This window comes from Aphelocoma coerulescens (assembly GCF_041296385.1).
Source record: "Aphelocoma coerulescens isolate FSJ_1873_10779 chromosome Z unlocalized genomic scaffold, UR_Acoe_1.0 ChrZ, whole genome shotgun sequence".
Lineage (NCBI taxonomy): Eukaryota > Metazoa > Chordata > Aves > Passeriformes > Corvidae > Aphelocoma > Aphelocoma coerulescens.
In genome coordinates this window covers 32,214,296-32,229,863 of record NW_027184085.1, presented here as the reverse complement: position 1 = coordinate 32,229,863, position 15,568 = coordinate 32,214,296, and the positions used below count along the sequence as shown (strand labels likewise).

Genomic DNA, 15,568 nt, shown 5'->3' with positions numbered 1-15,568 from the left:
TCAGGAAAATTTAGATGCAATAAAATTGGGTGGTTAAACCAACATGCTGGATTTGGAATAAAACTGAATTAAAGGAATTAAAATTAAGCATTATGTCAGTCAAACTTTAGAAAAACTATTTGAAATGGGGGAGGGGGATGTGTTGGGGTAGGGATTTTTTTGTAAAAGTTAGGTTTTGGACTTGGTGAGGTCCACCCATAACTACCCATTTTATGTCCATCAACTGTGTCATATTTGAAATTTGCGCAATGAAAAATATTTTGCATAAAATGTGTTGCTTCTGGCAACATTTCTGCCTAAATAAAAAGTTGTCAGGCAGTGTGTGACTTTAGTGGTACAGAGTTTTAAAATGGTGGCTTCAGTCCAAGGCTAGCTAATAACGGCTGACATGCACTGGAATCTTGAGGCCTAAATCAACATTGTTTTCACAGCTGTAATTAAGCCACCTAATCAGAAGCACATTTTGACGGGACAGTTTCTGGAAGCCAGACATTACAATTTCTTATGCCTGGAGCGCAGTGGCTCATGAGAGGTCCTCATTTAATTTCAGGTTTAAAAAAAAAAAAAGGCTGTAAAATGAAAAGAGTATTAAAAAAAGCAGTGTACGGCTGTTGAAATGAAGCAGGCCTATGTGTTCATGCCTTGACCAACCCTGCATCCCAGCCTCCTTCGGCTCTCTGCCGAGTCCCCAGCTCTCAAGTGGCAGCTGCACACAGTGAGATTAAGGGCTTCTGCCAAAGTCAACAGATGAGCTGGTCTGAACTGGCTCTCTGTGTGTTCTGATTGTAAATTGTGCTGGTGATGATTAGAGAACTCTAACACAGGATGTCAACTCTTAAAACTGTCCAGAGAAAATATTTTATTTTTTTTTAAAGTTCAGGAAATTTTTTCAAACTTCTTTTGTGGCTTGGTACATAGTGTTGTGTCTATAACTTTCAGACGATTCAAACATGAATTCACACAAATCAAGCAACTATATTATTAAAAAAATACACCGTTACTTGCTCTCATTGGGCATACTTCCCTCATTTGGGAATGTTTACATAGCAGTGCTGCTGCAGAATGCAACTCGGACTAGCACACCACAGCAGTCTTGTGCTTCTTCCACCTGTCAAGTGGAAGACAGCCCTAAAATTCAGACTATCAATTACTTTTGTTGTGTGATTATCAGTTTGGGACATTGTCACTAGCTTCAACAGCTACCCTGTCTTGCTTTTTTTCTGGAGCACAGCTACATTGGTAACTTTAACATAAACTTTCAACCCCAGAGGCCACTGTAAAACTACCAATATGAAGGCACCAGTCACTGGGGTCTGATTACATTTGGTTCTGCACTTTAATTACATATGGATTCTATTAAATGAACCTCTTGCCTTATAGGCAACATTTTAATCAAATTACTACAATTTTCAAATATGTTACAACAGTCTGACAAGTTTAAAGTTCACATACCTAGAATATTGAGTGTCAAAAAAATTTTTGCACAGAAAAGGAAGCATTCTTTACAAAGTAGCAAATGTGTTATTGTATTACTGTAACTGCTTTTTACTACATTACCCTAAGTTACAGAATGTGATTTGTAATATAGGTTGTTTTTGTTGTTGTAGTTATTAGTAGTAGTATTAGTATTCTAAACTACAATATTTATACCTTTTGGTTACAACTATTACTTGTGTAAGCAATAGCACATGAACAGCTGATCATTTGCATTAGGATATGTGCATTCCTTGGCTACCCAGTAAGGCTGGCAAGTGAAGCCCAGTTACATAAAATCAGGTGAGAAATGCAAATATTTCAATAAAAACATAATTTCAGGGAGATATTACTGCTTGGTGGATTCAGTCTTACAGAGACATTAAACTTAGTAAATCTTATGACTACAGTTTTCTATTTTCACTTGTCTGATATCTCCACACTTTCATGTCTATGACCATCTCAATAATTGGGAAATTTTCCTTGTGGGCCTGTCAGATTTTTCTTTACCTACTATCACTTCAGGAATATTCACGTCTTACAGCAACTAAGCACTGGTAAGTAACAATACTGAGCAAAGTTATGATTACTGAGGTCCATATTTACTGAATTCTGTCCAAGACTATTTCCAGGAAAACACATCAAGACAGAGAGTACCAATAAAAATAGCAAGTCTAAACTACTTTTTGCAAGGAAATTTAAGAACCAGTATCTCCAAAGCTTTCACAAAACAAATTCAACTGTGCATAAGGTTACATGAGGTAGTGAAAAAGCCAAGGAGAGTTTTCATTCAGGACATACCTGCTTCTTGCAACATCTGGGAAGAATTCCTCCAGCTACATCAGAGATAAGGCAAATAGTTGGGATTTTTTCTTTCTCTATAGTTCCATCCTCATAATTCTAAATTTGGGACAATGCATCCCTGTCAGATGCAGGTCGTAGCCATAAAACACAGATTGAACTGGTGACAAGGAAACAAGGTGTATAGGGGAAAGACATAAAACCACTGCCATGACCGGCCTGGTTAAGTAGGAATAGTTAACCAGGGAATATATAATAGTTAAGGGGAATAGTTAACTCATAAGTTTGAGTATTAAATATTTCTTTTCTCTGTACCCCCCATGAATGGGGTTCAAGTAGATCATGAGAACTGAGAGCTGACTGCTTTGATTAGGGAGAAAAGTGTACATCTTCCTTACTGCAGTTTTTCAACACACAAGTATGAGACCATATGTTAGTTACTGCAATCTCTACAATCTCAAGAACAAATACATAATTTTCATGCAAAAGATCATTCTACTTGCTTCCCTCATCTCAACAAAAGTCACCATTTCTGTGTTTTCAATACTTTTAAGGGATATCACTAGACATTTACAAAGGACAGACACAGATACAACTATGGCAAAAAAGATATGACACAAAGCCACATAAACCAATGAGTGATTTCACTTTCACCTCAGCTAGGAGAAGCATCAAAAGACAACAGTTGTTTTCATAGTTAGTTAGAGAACTCTGCTACATTTACAGACCTCTTTACTTCACCCCTCTCATCCATCTGAAACTAACTTTCTCCCCCTTTCAGATAAAGTTATCCTTTTGAGTCCCCCAGTTTTCATTTCTCCAGTACACACAAAGCTTTTCTCTCTTCATCATCTTTAGAAATTACTGTATTTTCCTCTTCATTTTCTATTCTCATTTAATTCTGAGGTAAAAACAGAAAAAGGAAGAAGTATCATCAGATCAGCGCATACTCAGGTTCAGAGAAGCACCTGACCACTTGTCATAACAGAAGTGGCTTCTTTTGTTTGCCAGAACTGAGACCAGATTATTTTACATTCTTAAACTTCTGACAGCAGTACAGAGATCAGGCATAAAATCTCAGGGCTGGAAGCTACAAGAACATGTCCTGAAAAAGTTTTATAATGAACTGAATTCTGTTCATTATTCCTCCTATGTGTCCAGTCACACTGGAAAAGACATTGTCACTGCATCTACACTCTGCAATGCTGCACTTGCAGCGAAAACCCCTTGGACAGCATGGATTCACTTGCCATGTGACTAAATAGGATGACACATTGCCCTGCAGCACCCACAAAGTAACTGCTTATGCCTATTCTACTGCACGGTACAGCACGTCTAAGCTCTCAGTTCAAGGTCTACTTATTACTGCTACTCTGAATGAATGTGCAAGTATACTAATAAACTAACGTATCTGAAAAAGAATTAAAATTAATAAAAGCAGCAGAATTCAGCACAGTTCATGATGTTTATATTACTGGAAGTTGCTGAACAAGAAATAGGCATGAAGGACTATTACAAAATGTTGATAGTTTCCTAATAGACGAAAAAAAAAAGAAAAGGAATACGAATAGAGAACAATAAAAAAGGGGGAGGGGGGAGGGGTGGAAAGAAGAAGAAAAGAAGACTGGTAGAAAATCTAAGCTGTTTTTAAGCCATACTGAATTTTAAAGAGTTGCAAGAATTAAAAATGCACAGGGCTTTTCTCTGCACAGAGTAAGAATTATCAGAGACAAGTACAACAGACAGATATCTGGGCACTAATGGAGAGTAGAGAGACATTCTGCCACTGACTTCACTTCTACCCCCATAATTCTCTTCTCTGTAAGCTGTGTTTCCAGTGCTCATCTCACCTCTGTCCATCATAATCATATCCCTTCCTGTTCCTCTCTGTTGGCATTAGCATGACCACATATAGCAATCTCAGAATCTAAACTCCGTTGACCAGAAGGAAAGTGCTTGGACTAGAAACAGACTGGAGGATGGAGATGTCAATTCAAAGCCTGAGATAAAAGATGAGGAGTTAGAATCACCAATTTTGCCTTATGGCATCAATTTTGGTTATACAATTATCAGCAAAACCCAAAGCAGCAGAAGAAAGAAGTGGTGCGAATAGAAAGAAAGGTGACATAGTTATGAAATTTCAGTAGAAACAGGTCAATTAGGAAAGTGATACCATCTGAACATGGAAAATATCAATATTCATGAATGGCCCAAACTTGAATGCAATGGACAGTAGTTACTGCTCAGGGAGCACAAACATATGTCATATGAAGGCCAGCAACTGATACAGTCCAAGTGCTGTGTTTGTCTCCTCCATGTAAAATTTTGCCTGCAATGGATATATGATTGAACATGGTGAATTAAAACTAACAAAGCTTGTCTAATTTTGAAACCAAATACGCGCTCAAGAAGTCATTGCTCCCTTTCATTTAAAATAAGCAACAAAAATCTGTTCAACTTTTTTTACTAGAAAAAGCAATTTAGTGCAGAATTTCTTCCTCAAAATCAGAACAGAACAGTAACAACTGGAATGTTAAAATCTAAGTCATGCTGCAAAGCTGTGATGCCTGAAGTTCTTAAAATTTATGCTTAATACAACTTCTACAAATATGCAGAATATACAGAGAAATTTACTGAAAAACCAAATAATACAAAATATACCATAATCACTTTTACTTTCTTCATGGCAACTTGAGATTCTCATTCTGAATTCTTTCACTTTTACATTAAAATTTTAAAACACTTCGTATTAATGCTTAGGCCTAGATTCAAATTAAACTGCATCTAAAGGAAGAACTATTGTTCTCCCCAGAGGGCTAACAGATCCCTCCACAATGCAAATAGTATCATCTTTACATTGACACTGCATGCAAACACAAATTACTTTAAAAATGCAGCATTTAATCACAAACATTGGAAAGCTGGTTTTCACCGTAATGCATCAGGCTGCTGCATAGCCCTTCAAAGGCAGGACTAGCATAATCTTTGATAAAAGATTTCTCAATCCAAATGAAAGCAAACCTTGCTGTAAGCTTGGCAAGTTTCCCAATCTTCAGTACACAAGTGGTCATCTTGATTTAAACAACAAAAACAATCATAACAGGCAAAGGAGCAGCCCAATTATATTGGGCACAGGCTCAGCGGGACACACATAAACCTAGCAGAAAACATCAAAAGAGTCTGGTTGGAGGAGGAAAAAAGCAATTTCAGTGAAGTAATTTCATTTCTTAGAAAGGTTTTGTAGTCACAAAGTTTTCACTCAACAATTGTCACCTCAAGATGTCAAAATAAATTCAGCACTGACTAATATAGTTCCTATTCGCACTAATTTCCCACTGTGCTGTTAGAAGCAGGTTAAGAAATTAATGTAATTCTGCTGGAAACAACCAAAGCCAAAGCCATAGTCACAGCCTTTGAATATATGTTTACTAGTGTGTTTATGTTATTTGCATTGTGACAGCTCTCTTCTTACAAATCTTCTGTTTCAAAAAGAAAGACAAACAATACTCATTTTCTTTATGGTTATTTACTACACAAGACTAAAAGAAAAGAAAGGAGGAAGGGAAGCACAACAACAACAACAACCAATAAAACGAACTCCAAAGATTCCTCCTTTATCCTCTGTGAAAAAGTAAGAAGAGATGGAGGAGAAATACATTGAGTGTATGCAAGTTGCACATCTTGCAGTCTCATTCTAGAGATACTTGGCTATATATTTATGACAGTTTATGTGTCTGGCCTCCTGCCTGTGTGACACAAATAATAATTCCCCTAGAGAGAGATCTCAAATCTGAAGACTCACCTTATTAGCCTTAAGCAAATCCAAGTACTTTTGTGGGCAATAATTTTAGACAATAAATTACTCCTGAAATTTGATTTTAACCTTGTAACTTCAGTGAGAAGTATTATTCATAACGACAATTATAAAAATAACTCCTAACAAACACTTTGTTTACATGAAGATAATAACATTCTGTTTTAATATACTACATCTCTAGATTTACTATTTACTGTACCGGTAAAACTAAAAATTCATAATGTATAATTTTCCAGCAGCAATGAACAGGTCCTTGTAGAAGATATAGTAGTAAAAATTAAACCCTGTGTTAACTTTTACCATTCCTTTTCTCTTCAGAAAAGGTTTCTGTTGACACTAGTTTTATTGCTCTATTATGCTTATAGATAAATATTATTGTATTTCCCTACAGAAACTATACAGCATGAAGGGAAATGCTGGGTAAGAAACCACATTCAAATGACAAAAATTACTTGAAAAGCAGACTTACCATTTTAAGGTCACTTTCATGAAGACTAGCTATTTGGAGCCTGGACTTCATGGTTGCAATGTGAAGCTGAAGAGATTCTGTTTCTCTCACTAATATTTCAACTCTGGAAACTGCAAGTTGGTAGACTTCCATGAAACTTTGAATCACAGCCTTTAAAAAGTAAAGTAAATCATCAGTGCCAGACAAGCTATATTTAAATGCCAAGTAGCATACATCCAAAATCATTAAAAAATCAGCCCTAATTTTTATTAATTGGAAAAATCAAACAAAAGATGTAAGCCAGGCAGTTAGGTTATAAGTCAGGACTTAAACAAAGGTCTAACATAGGATTTTGTACTTCTTCAAAAATTTGGAATATTAACAGCATCGAAGGAAAAGCAAATGACTGTGCACCCCAATTATAAAGTGAGCTGTTTTCAAACATGCAGTACTGCATTGAATAGTTGATACTATTTTTTATTTTATTTAACTATAATTCTTGATGCACATTCAATTTATGTTTATAAAGAATCACTACACAATTTCAGGTAAATTTTCATACTTTCAAAATGAGTCCTCCCACTTCATGTTAAGAAAATTAATTTGTCAGAAACAAAAGAAATACAGTAAAACTACAGATCTCTGGAAATAAATAATCTGATTACAGTATATCTGGGAAAATATAATTGTTTTCATGTATATAGTGTAAGAATGTCCCAGTCATGTAATATTGATCAGACTGATAATAAAGTTAGCAGCACAAGAGAGAACAAATGATTTGACATTACTGGTAACTTTATATCTATCCTAAATAGTCTAACACTTTTGAGATTATTGGTCTTCTTTACAACTGGTTAATCACATTTTATAAATTACAGTTTTCCCCTTTGAAATGAGCTGCAGCAAGTTGCAACTGTAAGAACATATTACAGATAATATGAAATTGGCCTTCTGAATATGTCTGTAGTACAGACTTATAAACTTAGTACCACAAACAGGCATTCACAAAAGGTTTTTACTGTTTTCCTTTCTTTGTTTTCAAACAGACTATTGCTTTTCAGAATAAAAGTTAATGTCGCTGAAATCAATCAGGTTATTTCATTGTGAAGTGTAGAAAACTGCTGTGGCAAGTCAACACCATCATATCTTTTCTTATCAGAAAGAATATCCAAAATGTTTTAAATACTGTGGTGCTAACCCTAAAAGTGTATTCACATAGCCTAAGTTTGCCACTTTCAGTTCTAATCCTGCTTTTAAATTTTTTTATTTCATATTCAACACAACTAAAATGCTGCATCTATTCAGAAACAATAACAAGAAGGAATGGGGAAATATCTCATTCTCTACATAATACTGCCTGAGAGTCTTCAAATGGCAATGGCCTGCATGTTAAAAATGAGACACATGTTGTTGAAATAGGACTATGACCTGGGCCTGTGACCCACAAACAAGGATTATACCATTGCATAACAAGCTGTGTCTCAAGTCTCAGAGAAAAAATCTCATGTGTTCTTCCAATTACTTTGCACACAGTATTTAAAAGTTTCACTGAACTAGAATGTAGAGAGACATTTCCTTAACTTCTTCCTTTTATCTCTGCTACTACAGAGCTAGTGGAGCCACTAACCTATACAGCTTCATCCTACACCTCCACAAGCACTCGGTCCATGCAGTTATCTGAAACAGCAGTTTCTAATTCCTTGCTGACCTACTCAGATATTTAATTTGTTCTCTCGTTTAATTAATTTGAAAATTTTAAATCTAGGAAAAATGTATTCACGAGCTTTTATTTTCAGACATGGCAATTGTTTTTTTTAATAATTTAGATTTCTTCTTAGTCCAGAAGAAAGTAGTTTTGCAGTTACTAATGATTCCTTACCAGTGTGGAAGGTGGCATTTATGCACCCATAAGTACACATTCCTTACAGTATATCCCAACTCCCTAGCAAAAAGTCACGGTCAGTTTAGGTGTCTCCTGCTCAGGAACAGGTTAGGACAAACATTATTTTTGGGTCTTCCAGTGGGTGGCATGAGCACGAAGAACACTTACTGTAAATGACATCTGGGGAAAGGCAAATACACAGGATTTTTAGATGTGCCATTGGAAGGCATAAATGATTTTAAGTAACTTATGTCAGTCACAGATTGAATGACGGATCTGTCCTCAATAATACAAAAGTTACACTTACTGGAATGCCTGATACACATGGAATGGGCATAGAACCGGGCCACTTCCAAGTTTAATACCTATCACCTAATGATTAAATGCATCTGTAAAGGAGTTCAGAACTTCAATTTAGATCCCTATTTGAACATTGCAGTTACAAATATATCTGCAGCTCTGGAAACTGTTCTGTGATCAAAAAAGTCAGTTGACAGAATTTCCCAGAACGCAAATCTAACTGCAGAAATTTCTTCCTCTTCTGCTAACAAGTGTTTTCTTCTTTTTTTAAGTACACATAGCAGTAAGATGTATATATAGTTTTTAAGTACACATAACAATAAGATTTTTCAGCAACATTCCTGATTAATTTTTATAACATAAACTTTGGCAATTATACACATCTGCACTGTCTGCATTTAAGCGAGCACTTCTGGTTTTGAATGTGCTGGTAAAAGTGTGACATTAAAACTGGGAACAGACCATAAAGCAATAAAAATTTGTCTTCAGTTACAGACAAAATGTTTCAAGAATACACACCAGAAAATTACTTCTGTAGTGACCCCCAAATCTTTTAGGAACCGGTATTATGGCAACTCCTTTCAAAAATCTAAAACATTTTCAGACAGATGACTATTGAGGGAAAGTTAGTGAGGAGAAGACTTAAACGAGGAGGCCGCTGAAGTAGTGGAGTTGAAGAACACTGATTTTAAACATCACTGGCTCTAGGTATTCCTCCCTCCTTGTGCAAGGGGCTTGGACCAAAGGTCAATCAGAAGTCCCTTCCAAACTCAACCTAATTCAGCGATTGCAAAGTCATCCTAGGGATGGAACACAAATCCAGGTAATGGTTGAAATCTATCTAGACTGTTAATTTTAAGAGCACAAATTGTAAGTCATTCCTTCACATTAATAAAAAATAAAAAGAATAAATAATCAGATGCTGAATGTTTGTTTTTTTTACAGTGATACCTTTCCTTTCTTTTCACCCCACACAATGCTTTAATGTATAGAGGATGTCACTATTATTTATGACATCAATATCCTCCATCACATACTACTGATATAGCAGAAGCAAATGGTAGGAGTGTTTTTAATCCAAAAGTGTCTTCAATGTGAGAAGAGACCCCTGCTCCAGCACTAAAACAAGACACAGGTAGCTTCATGAAAACAGATGCATGACTTCCCATATAACTGGCTACAACACACAAGATGAAAGTATATTCCTGTGGTTGGCACGGAAAAAGGATGCTTTTAGGCTGAAGTTTTCGGACTAGGAAGAAAATGTGCAAGAGTGCCCAAAATTCCATTTTCAAATATAACTTTCAATCGACAGATTATTTTAAGCCTAAATACTTCAAACAATCTCTTTTTTTTTATAGCTACTGAATATTTAAAACAGTATCCCTTATCTAGAAAATCACTAAGAGCACTTTAACCATCTTTCAGTACAAAATCAGAAACTTTTTAAAAATCAGGTGTTAGTCATATCATAAAGGAACAAAGTATTTTAAATTTTAGATCTTTATTCAATTAGAAAAAGGGCCTCAGAAGATTTTGAGTGAAAAAGGGCCTCATGACCTGTTCAGAGATGTCTCATCTCTAATATGAAAGTATACATAAAAAGGTTGGCTACAGGTTGGTGAAGATGAGAAACCAAAGCTGAGAGTAAAAATAAAACAAATTAAGTTGATGCTGTTTATAAACTGCAAACCAGTGAACATCAGAGCAAAAGAGCAAAATCTAAGCCATGCTTTCTTTCTCCATATTAATCTTTAAAAGGACAGAGAACACTTAAACTTAGGACAGTTCTCCAGGGGACATGTAAACCCATTTTTTTCTAATATGCTGTGTACTTTTGAATAACCAATCAGTGTCTAGTTCTGTACACCATTTCTAGAACCAGTAATTTTCAGGTGGATAGTGCTATAGATGCTGTAAAACTGCATTTGCATGTATTGCTGCCTGTAAATCTACAAGACTGAAAGAATTCAATCTGCAGGAGTACTTTATTACTGACAAATTATGTAACAATCTCCAAGAAATTGGAAACACGGAAAGAAAACTGATCTTTTTAAAAAATTAACTCATGTAATTCAAAGGTTATTCAAACTTCAGCTGTTCTCATTGAAGTTATAGTAGAAACATACAACAAGAAATACACAGATCAGCATATTCCAATTAGCAGAAGACCGCTCATCAAACTGTTAACGTATTTATCATACATTAAAAAAAAGGCCTTTTAAATTCCCAGTTAAAACACTATCTATGTTGTCTCCCTTGTCCTTAGTGTTTGGCCATTGAGAACACAGCTTAAAAAATTATTTGGATTATGAGTTACAAACTGTAGCAAATGAAAATTTCCATCTAAAGTTTCACACTATTCTGAAGTTACAAATAAAATACCAAATTATTAAAAATCAGTTTCCTCATTTTTAGATCCATGTAATAACATTAACTCCGGACTTATTTGGCCTGCTCTTATCATAGAACTCCATCTCATGTTTGGAAGGAATGAACCTAAAGAAAGGAGACCTTATGCTGAAATGATGCTTATTAAAAGGTGTCAGACTACAGCCTGACAACATATGCATTGACTTTGTAACATCAGATGGAGCAGCCAGAATAACAAGACCATCTACTTTACACAGCATACTTTAGAAACCAAAAATGTACAGAAAAGCTGAAATTCATGTTTGACTGCTTGGTTCTTCCTTCAGGAATTCTTCAACTGAACACAGTGTTAGCACGTAGCAAGGTACCCAAGGACTACAAACAGATAAAATAGAACAAGAGAAAGAATAATGAATGAACTTCAGAAGAATGAAAGATTAATGCTGGTTAACTAGATTACATGAGAATCTGAAAAGACCAAGAATTTAATTTATGGTACAGAGTTTGGCTGAAGTGGAATTCAGGCAGAAACAACTGGTGTGAAAGCAAAACTCCATGGAGTAGAGTTCTGCATGCCTGTCATTACTGCCTTGCTTTGAACTGACATAAATGAGACTCATTAAAATGAGCCCAGGAAAGAAAACATACATCAATTACTTTTTGTTTTCAGAAACAAGATTTCAGGATAATTATTATATATATAGAAGAGCTATATTTGGAGAACAAATTATTACAATGAACTTCCCCCATAAATTTTAGCATTTGAAAACCCATCCTGGCTGCCTTGACCCATAGTCCAAAATGACTAGTGGCATCAGTGAAGGATATAAATACAGCAGCTTCTCTGGCATGGGGGAAAAAACCTCAAGGGAAACCGCATCCAGCAAAATTGCACTTTTGCAGCTGTTTGGCACTTCTTTAATGATCTATTCTCCTTGTATCTCATTTCAACACTAAACTTTTTGTTCAGTTCCATTCAAGCGTGGCATGCACAATTTAAATGTGCCAAAAAGCAGGTCAGTTTTGTTACAACTTTTTTTTTACCCCAACGAAAGCTGACTCAGTGCCACACACGGGGCCTAACTCTATCCCCTTTGCTTCAATAACAATTACTTTACCCTGTAGGTCTCAGCGGATAGCCCAAGGGAATGAAGCTCTAAATAAAAGGCTAGATTCTCTGCAAGAGGTAATGACATGACTTCCTACAAGAAAATTGAAAAGGGAGCATTGAAATTGACAGCGACGGAAGGGAAAGTGCTTCTACTGGAAACCACAGTGGATGGGCGTAACAACAATTGCCATGAAAATTATTACAACGTGTAAGACTTTCAGAAATTACCTCAACCTTTTAAAAACTGATAAATTAAGACAAATGTGTTTACTTGGTATGATCAGGTAGAAAGCAACCTGAGAATTTTATAGCAAAGGAGCTACCTGTAGCCTTGACTACTTAAAAATAGCTCTAGATCATGCAAGAAAATTGTCAATTAACAAAATTAAGGAAATGTAGGTTTTTATAGGCCAATAACATTTACATGCAAGGGCCATTCTCACTGTCTATTGCCCAAAGTCAAGCCCAGTTACATGCAAAATGTGAAGGAGAAACAATTCCTGCCCCAAAGAATTTGTAATTTAAGCTACAGCAATGGGGAAAATGTTACCACTGAATTGTATTCTTCCCATCCTCTTACACAGTCTGGATTCAAAATGAATATTTAAGTTTGTGAGGATGGGTTAGAATTTTTCATGCAAGTGGTTTTAGTGAGAAAGAAATAGAAACTGATAGAAATTTCAGGCTGGTATCCTGTCTACAGCTTCTTTTGCAGTGTATATTCTAGACAGGGATTAAAGAAAGAGAGAAGGGAAGTCACTGACACTACTATAAAGTTCACTTTACAGTGAACATGAAAACCTACCTAATGTGAGCATAATGCATTACCACTGATGAAAAGAACCAAACAGCAGCAGTCACTACAGAAAAGTCAGGATGCAGTTTTATTATGAAACATGGTAGTATCCCATCACACATTCAGTCTTGAGGAGAAAGAAGAGAGTAAAACTTCTCATGAAAATTCAGGTGAAATGTCAAGTGGAAGTACAAGTTGTCTGAATCTTGACGATACTGCTTTTGGCCTATTGAAGTGACATCTTAGAACCAGAAAAAACATACAAAAACTGAAGTATAGAATTCTGTTTTCCACAACCAAATACATATTCGTAAAATAAATTTTAGAAAGTCTTTTAGTAGTCTTTCTCACTTTAAGGAACTCCTACATATGGATAAGATACCTTATATAAACAAAACAATTTTTATACATTAATGTTACCTAAACACTAAGTCTTAATTGTCTAAAATCTATTGATTAACTATAGGTGAATGTGTAGGAGAAAAGTTTAAGGAAGGGAGAGAAGCAGACATTAATCTATCAGATTACTAAGTAGAAAAATCTAAAGCAACTTCCCATGGAATGTAAATGTGAGATCTGACAAATTCTTCTGCTCTTTGAAATGCTGTCCACAAACTGTCCAATGTAAGTTCACTAATTCAACTATTTGCCAACACAGTAGGTTACTGAAAATTAGAATATTGTTTTTTCATTGGTTTTAAATAGTGGTCTCTTAATTAAGACCAATTTCAATTACTTTTAGGAAAGAAATATGCTTTACTTATGAAAAAAATACTGACTTAGTTTTAACCACTGTAGAAGAAGTCTGTCGCTGACTGCAAGAGGAAAAAATGACTACCCTGCAAAATCTGGGCTCAGTATAGACATTTCCTTAAATATTTTGACTAGAGCTATGAAGGGGTATAGATTATTCCCTTCTGGCCACAAGAAGCTGTTTTTTAATTGTATAATAAAACATTTTCATGCTGAATTAAATATTTTACATATGGATAGAAGGTGGAAATATATCCACTTTTTATTTTCCATGCAAAAAGTTGAGCATACTCTATGCTCTAGCTGCCGTTTACTAGGAGACACAAAGGTCTCTGCTGGCAGGTTTATTCAATATGACAACTGTGATTATGCGGCTCACACATAAATACTCACTACTGAGTCCTAATCCTTGCATCAGATTTTAAGTGAATGCTCAAGTCTAAAGGGCCTAGGGGATAGAAACCTGTGCAAAGTTTTGTGAAACACCTGCTTCATTTCTTCTGCTTTTCTTAAAAATGCTCATGGTAGCACTGCATTTTAATTCAACATAAGTATTTCATCCTACATAAAGCAATATTTTGTAGTTTTGCAAGGAAAATCTAAAGTATACCTGTTAGGTTGGATAGCAAATTAATTTTTTCACTTTGGCTTCTCACCAAAATTCCAGTTAATTACACAAATTTATGATGCCACCACAGGAAAAAGCACTAGTCAATTTCTCTAGAGAACATAATTACCAAGAAAAGTTGAACTGCATTCCTCAAATTCATGGACACACCCTTAATCTAATGCTAACTGCCACATACAGGATGATGTCTCGGTTTTGGAGACAAAACTTCTGGAGGAAATGCTCCGGAATGAGCGTCTCCTCCAAAGGGAAAGGACCTCCCCTTTCCTCCGCCAATGAGACAAATTGATAACAGCAGATGAACGTGGGAAAAAAAAAAAAAAAAAAAAAAAAAAAACCAAAAAAAATGAACTGTTTATTAACACAGAACAAAACAGAGTAGAACAGGGAAAAAAAACTCAAAATACAACAAATGCCCGGGGAAGGAAAAAACACCCGGGCTGGCAACTGGGCTCCCCCAATCTCCGGGAAGGGGAAAGGGGGATCCACGCGGCAGCCCGGAGCAGGGCACATGAAAGAAAACCTGTTGACTCTTGGGTGCTGGTCCTCCTCCCCATAGCCGGCGAAACGGTTCGGCATTCCTCACGGCTCGGATCAGCCGGGGCCACCCCACGGGCCTGCCGGCCCCGGTCCTCCGCCTCGAAGCAGGCGAAGCTGAAGGACCTATGCATCCCCTCGCGCAATGGCTTGCCCCCCCCCCCCCCCCCGCGGTGTTCCGACCAGCCGGGGCCACCCCGCGGGCCCGCTGGGGCCGCCCCACAGGCACCCCAGACCGGAGAGAAGGGAAGGCAGGCAGTGAGGCAAGGGGGTGGGAAGGGGAAAAAAATCCCAACACAGCCTTTTTCCAGCTAGCTGCAACAAAAAACCGCAAAGCGCAGCAGAGCGCTGCCCGCGCACTCCCTCCCCGCTGAGGCCCTGAGAGCACGAGCCGCTGGGCCCAGCCTTGAACCGACCGCACCCGGGTCCCGCGGCCCCGGCCCTGCCCCCCGGGTCCATCTTAAAGACACGGTGTCCTTGGGCATTGAGCAGGTGGTTAAGGAATAAAAAAAACCTTATAACATCATCCCAGGACAGATGGACAGGTATCCTCCCTCCATTCTGCCTAAACTCAGCTGCTAATGAGATAACTAATTTGCGTCATACATTCTTAAACTTTAGCAACATTGAAAAAAACCCCCAACAACAT

The 15,568-nt window shown here is 36.8% G+C and overlaps 1 protein-coding gene across 7 annotated transcripts in view; it reads right to left on the bottom strand.

Moving 5' to 3' along the window:
• The window catches only part of CCDC171 (coiled-coil domain containing 171), a 157,867-nt gene that overhangs the window by 14,383 nt on the left and 127,916 nt on the right, over nt 1-15,568 (bottom strand). For 5 of the 7 annotated variants that reach the window (XR_011147782.1, XR_011147783.1, XR_011147786.1 and 2 more), the window contains 2 exons: nt 6,561-6,710; nt 5,296-5,431 (listed from right to left, as the gene is read on the bottom strand). Coding sequence is in view for 1 of the 7 variants with exons in the window: in XM_069002102.1 (XP_068858203.1) it covers nt 6,561-6,710 (150 nt within the window). In the remaining 6 variants the exon portion in view is untranslated. The remainder of the gene's footprint in view (nt 1-5,295; nt 5,432-6,560; nt 6,711-15,568) is intronic. The other 2 variants (XR_011147785.1, XM_069002102.1) reach the window with 1 other exon arrangement.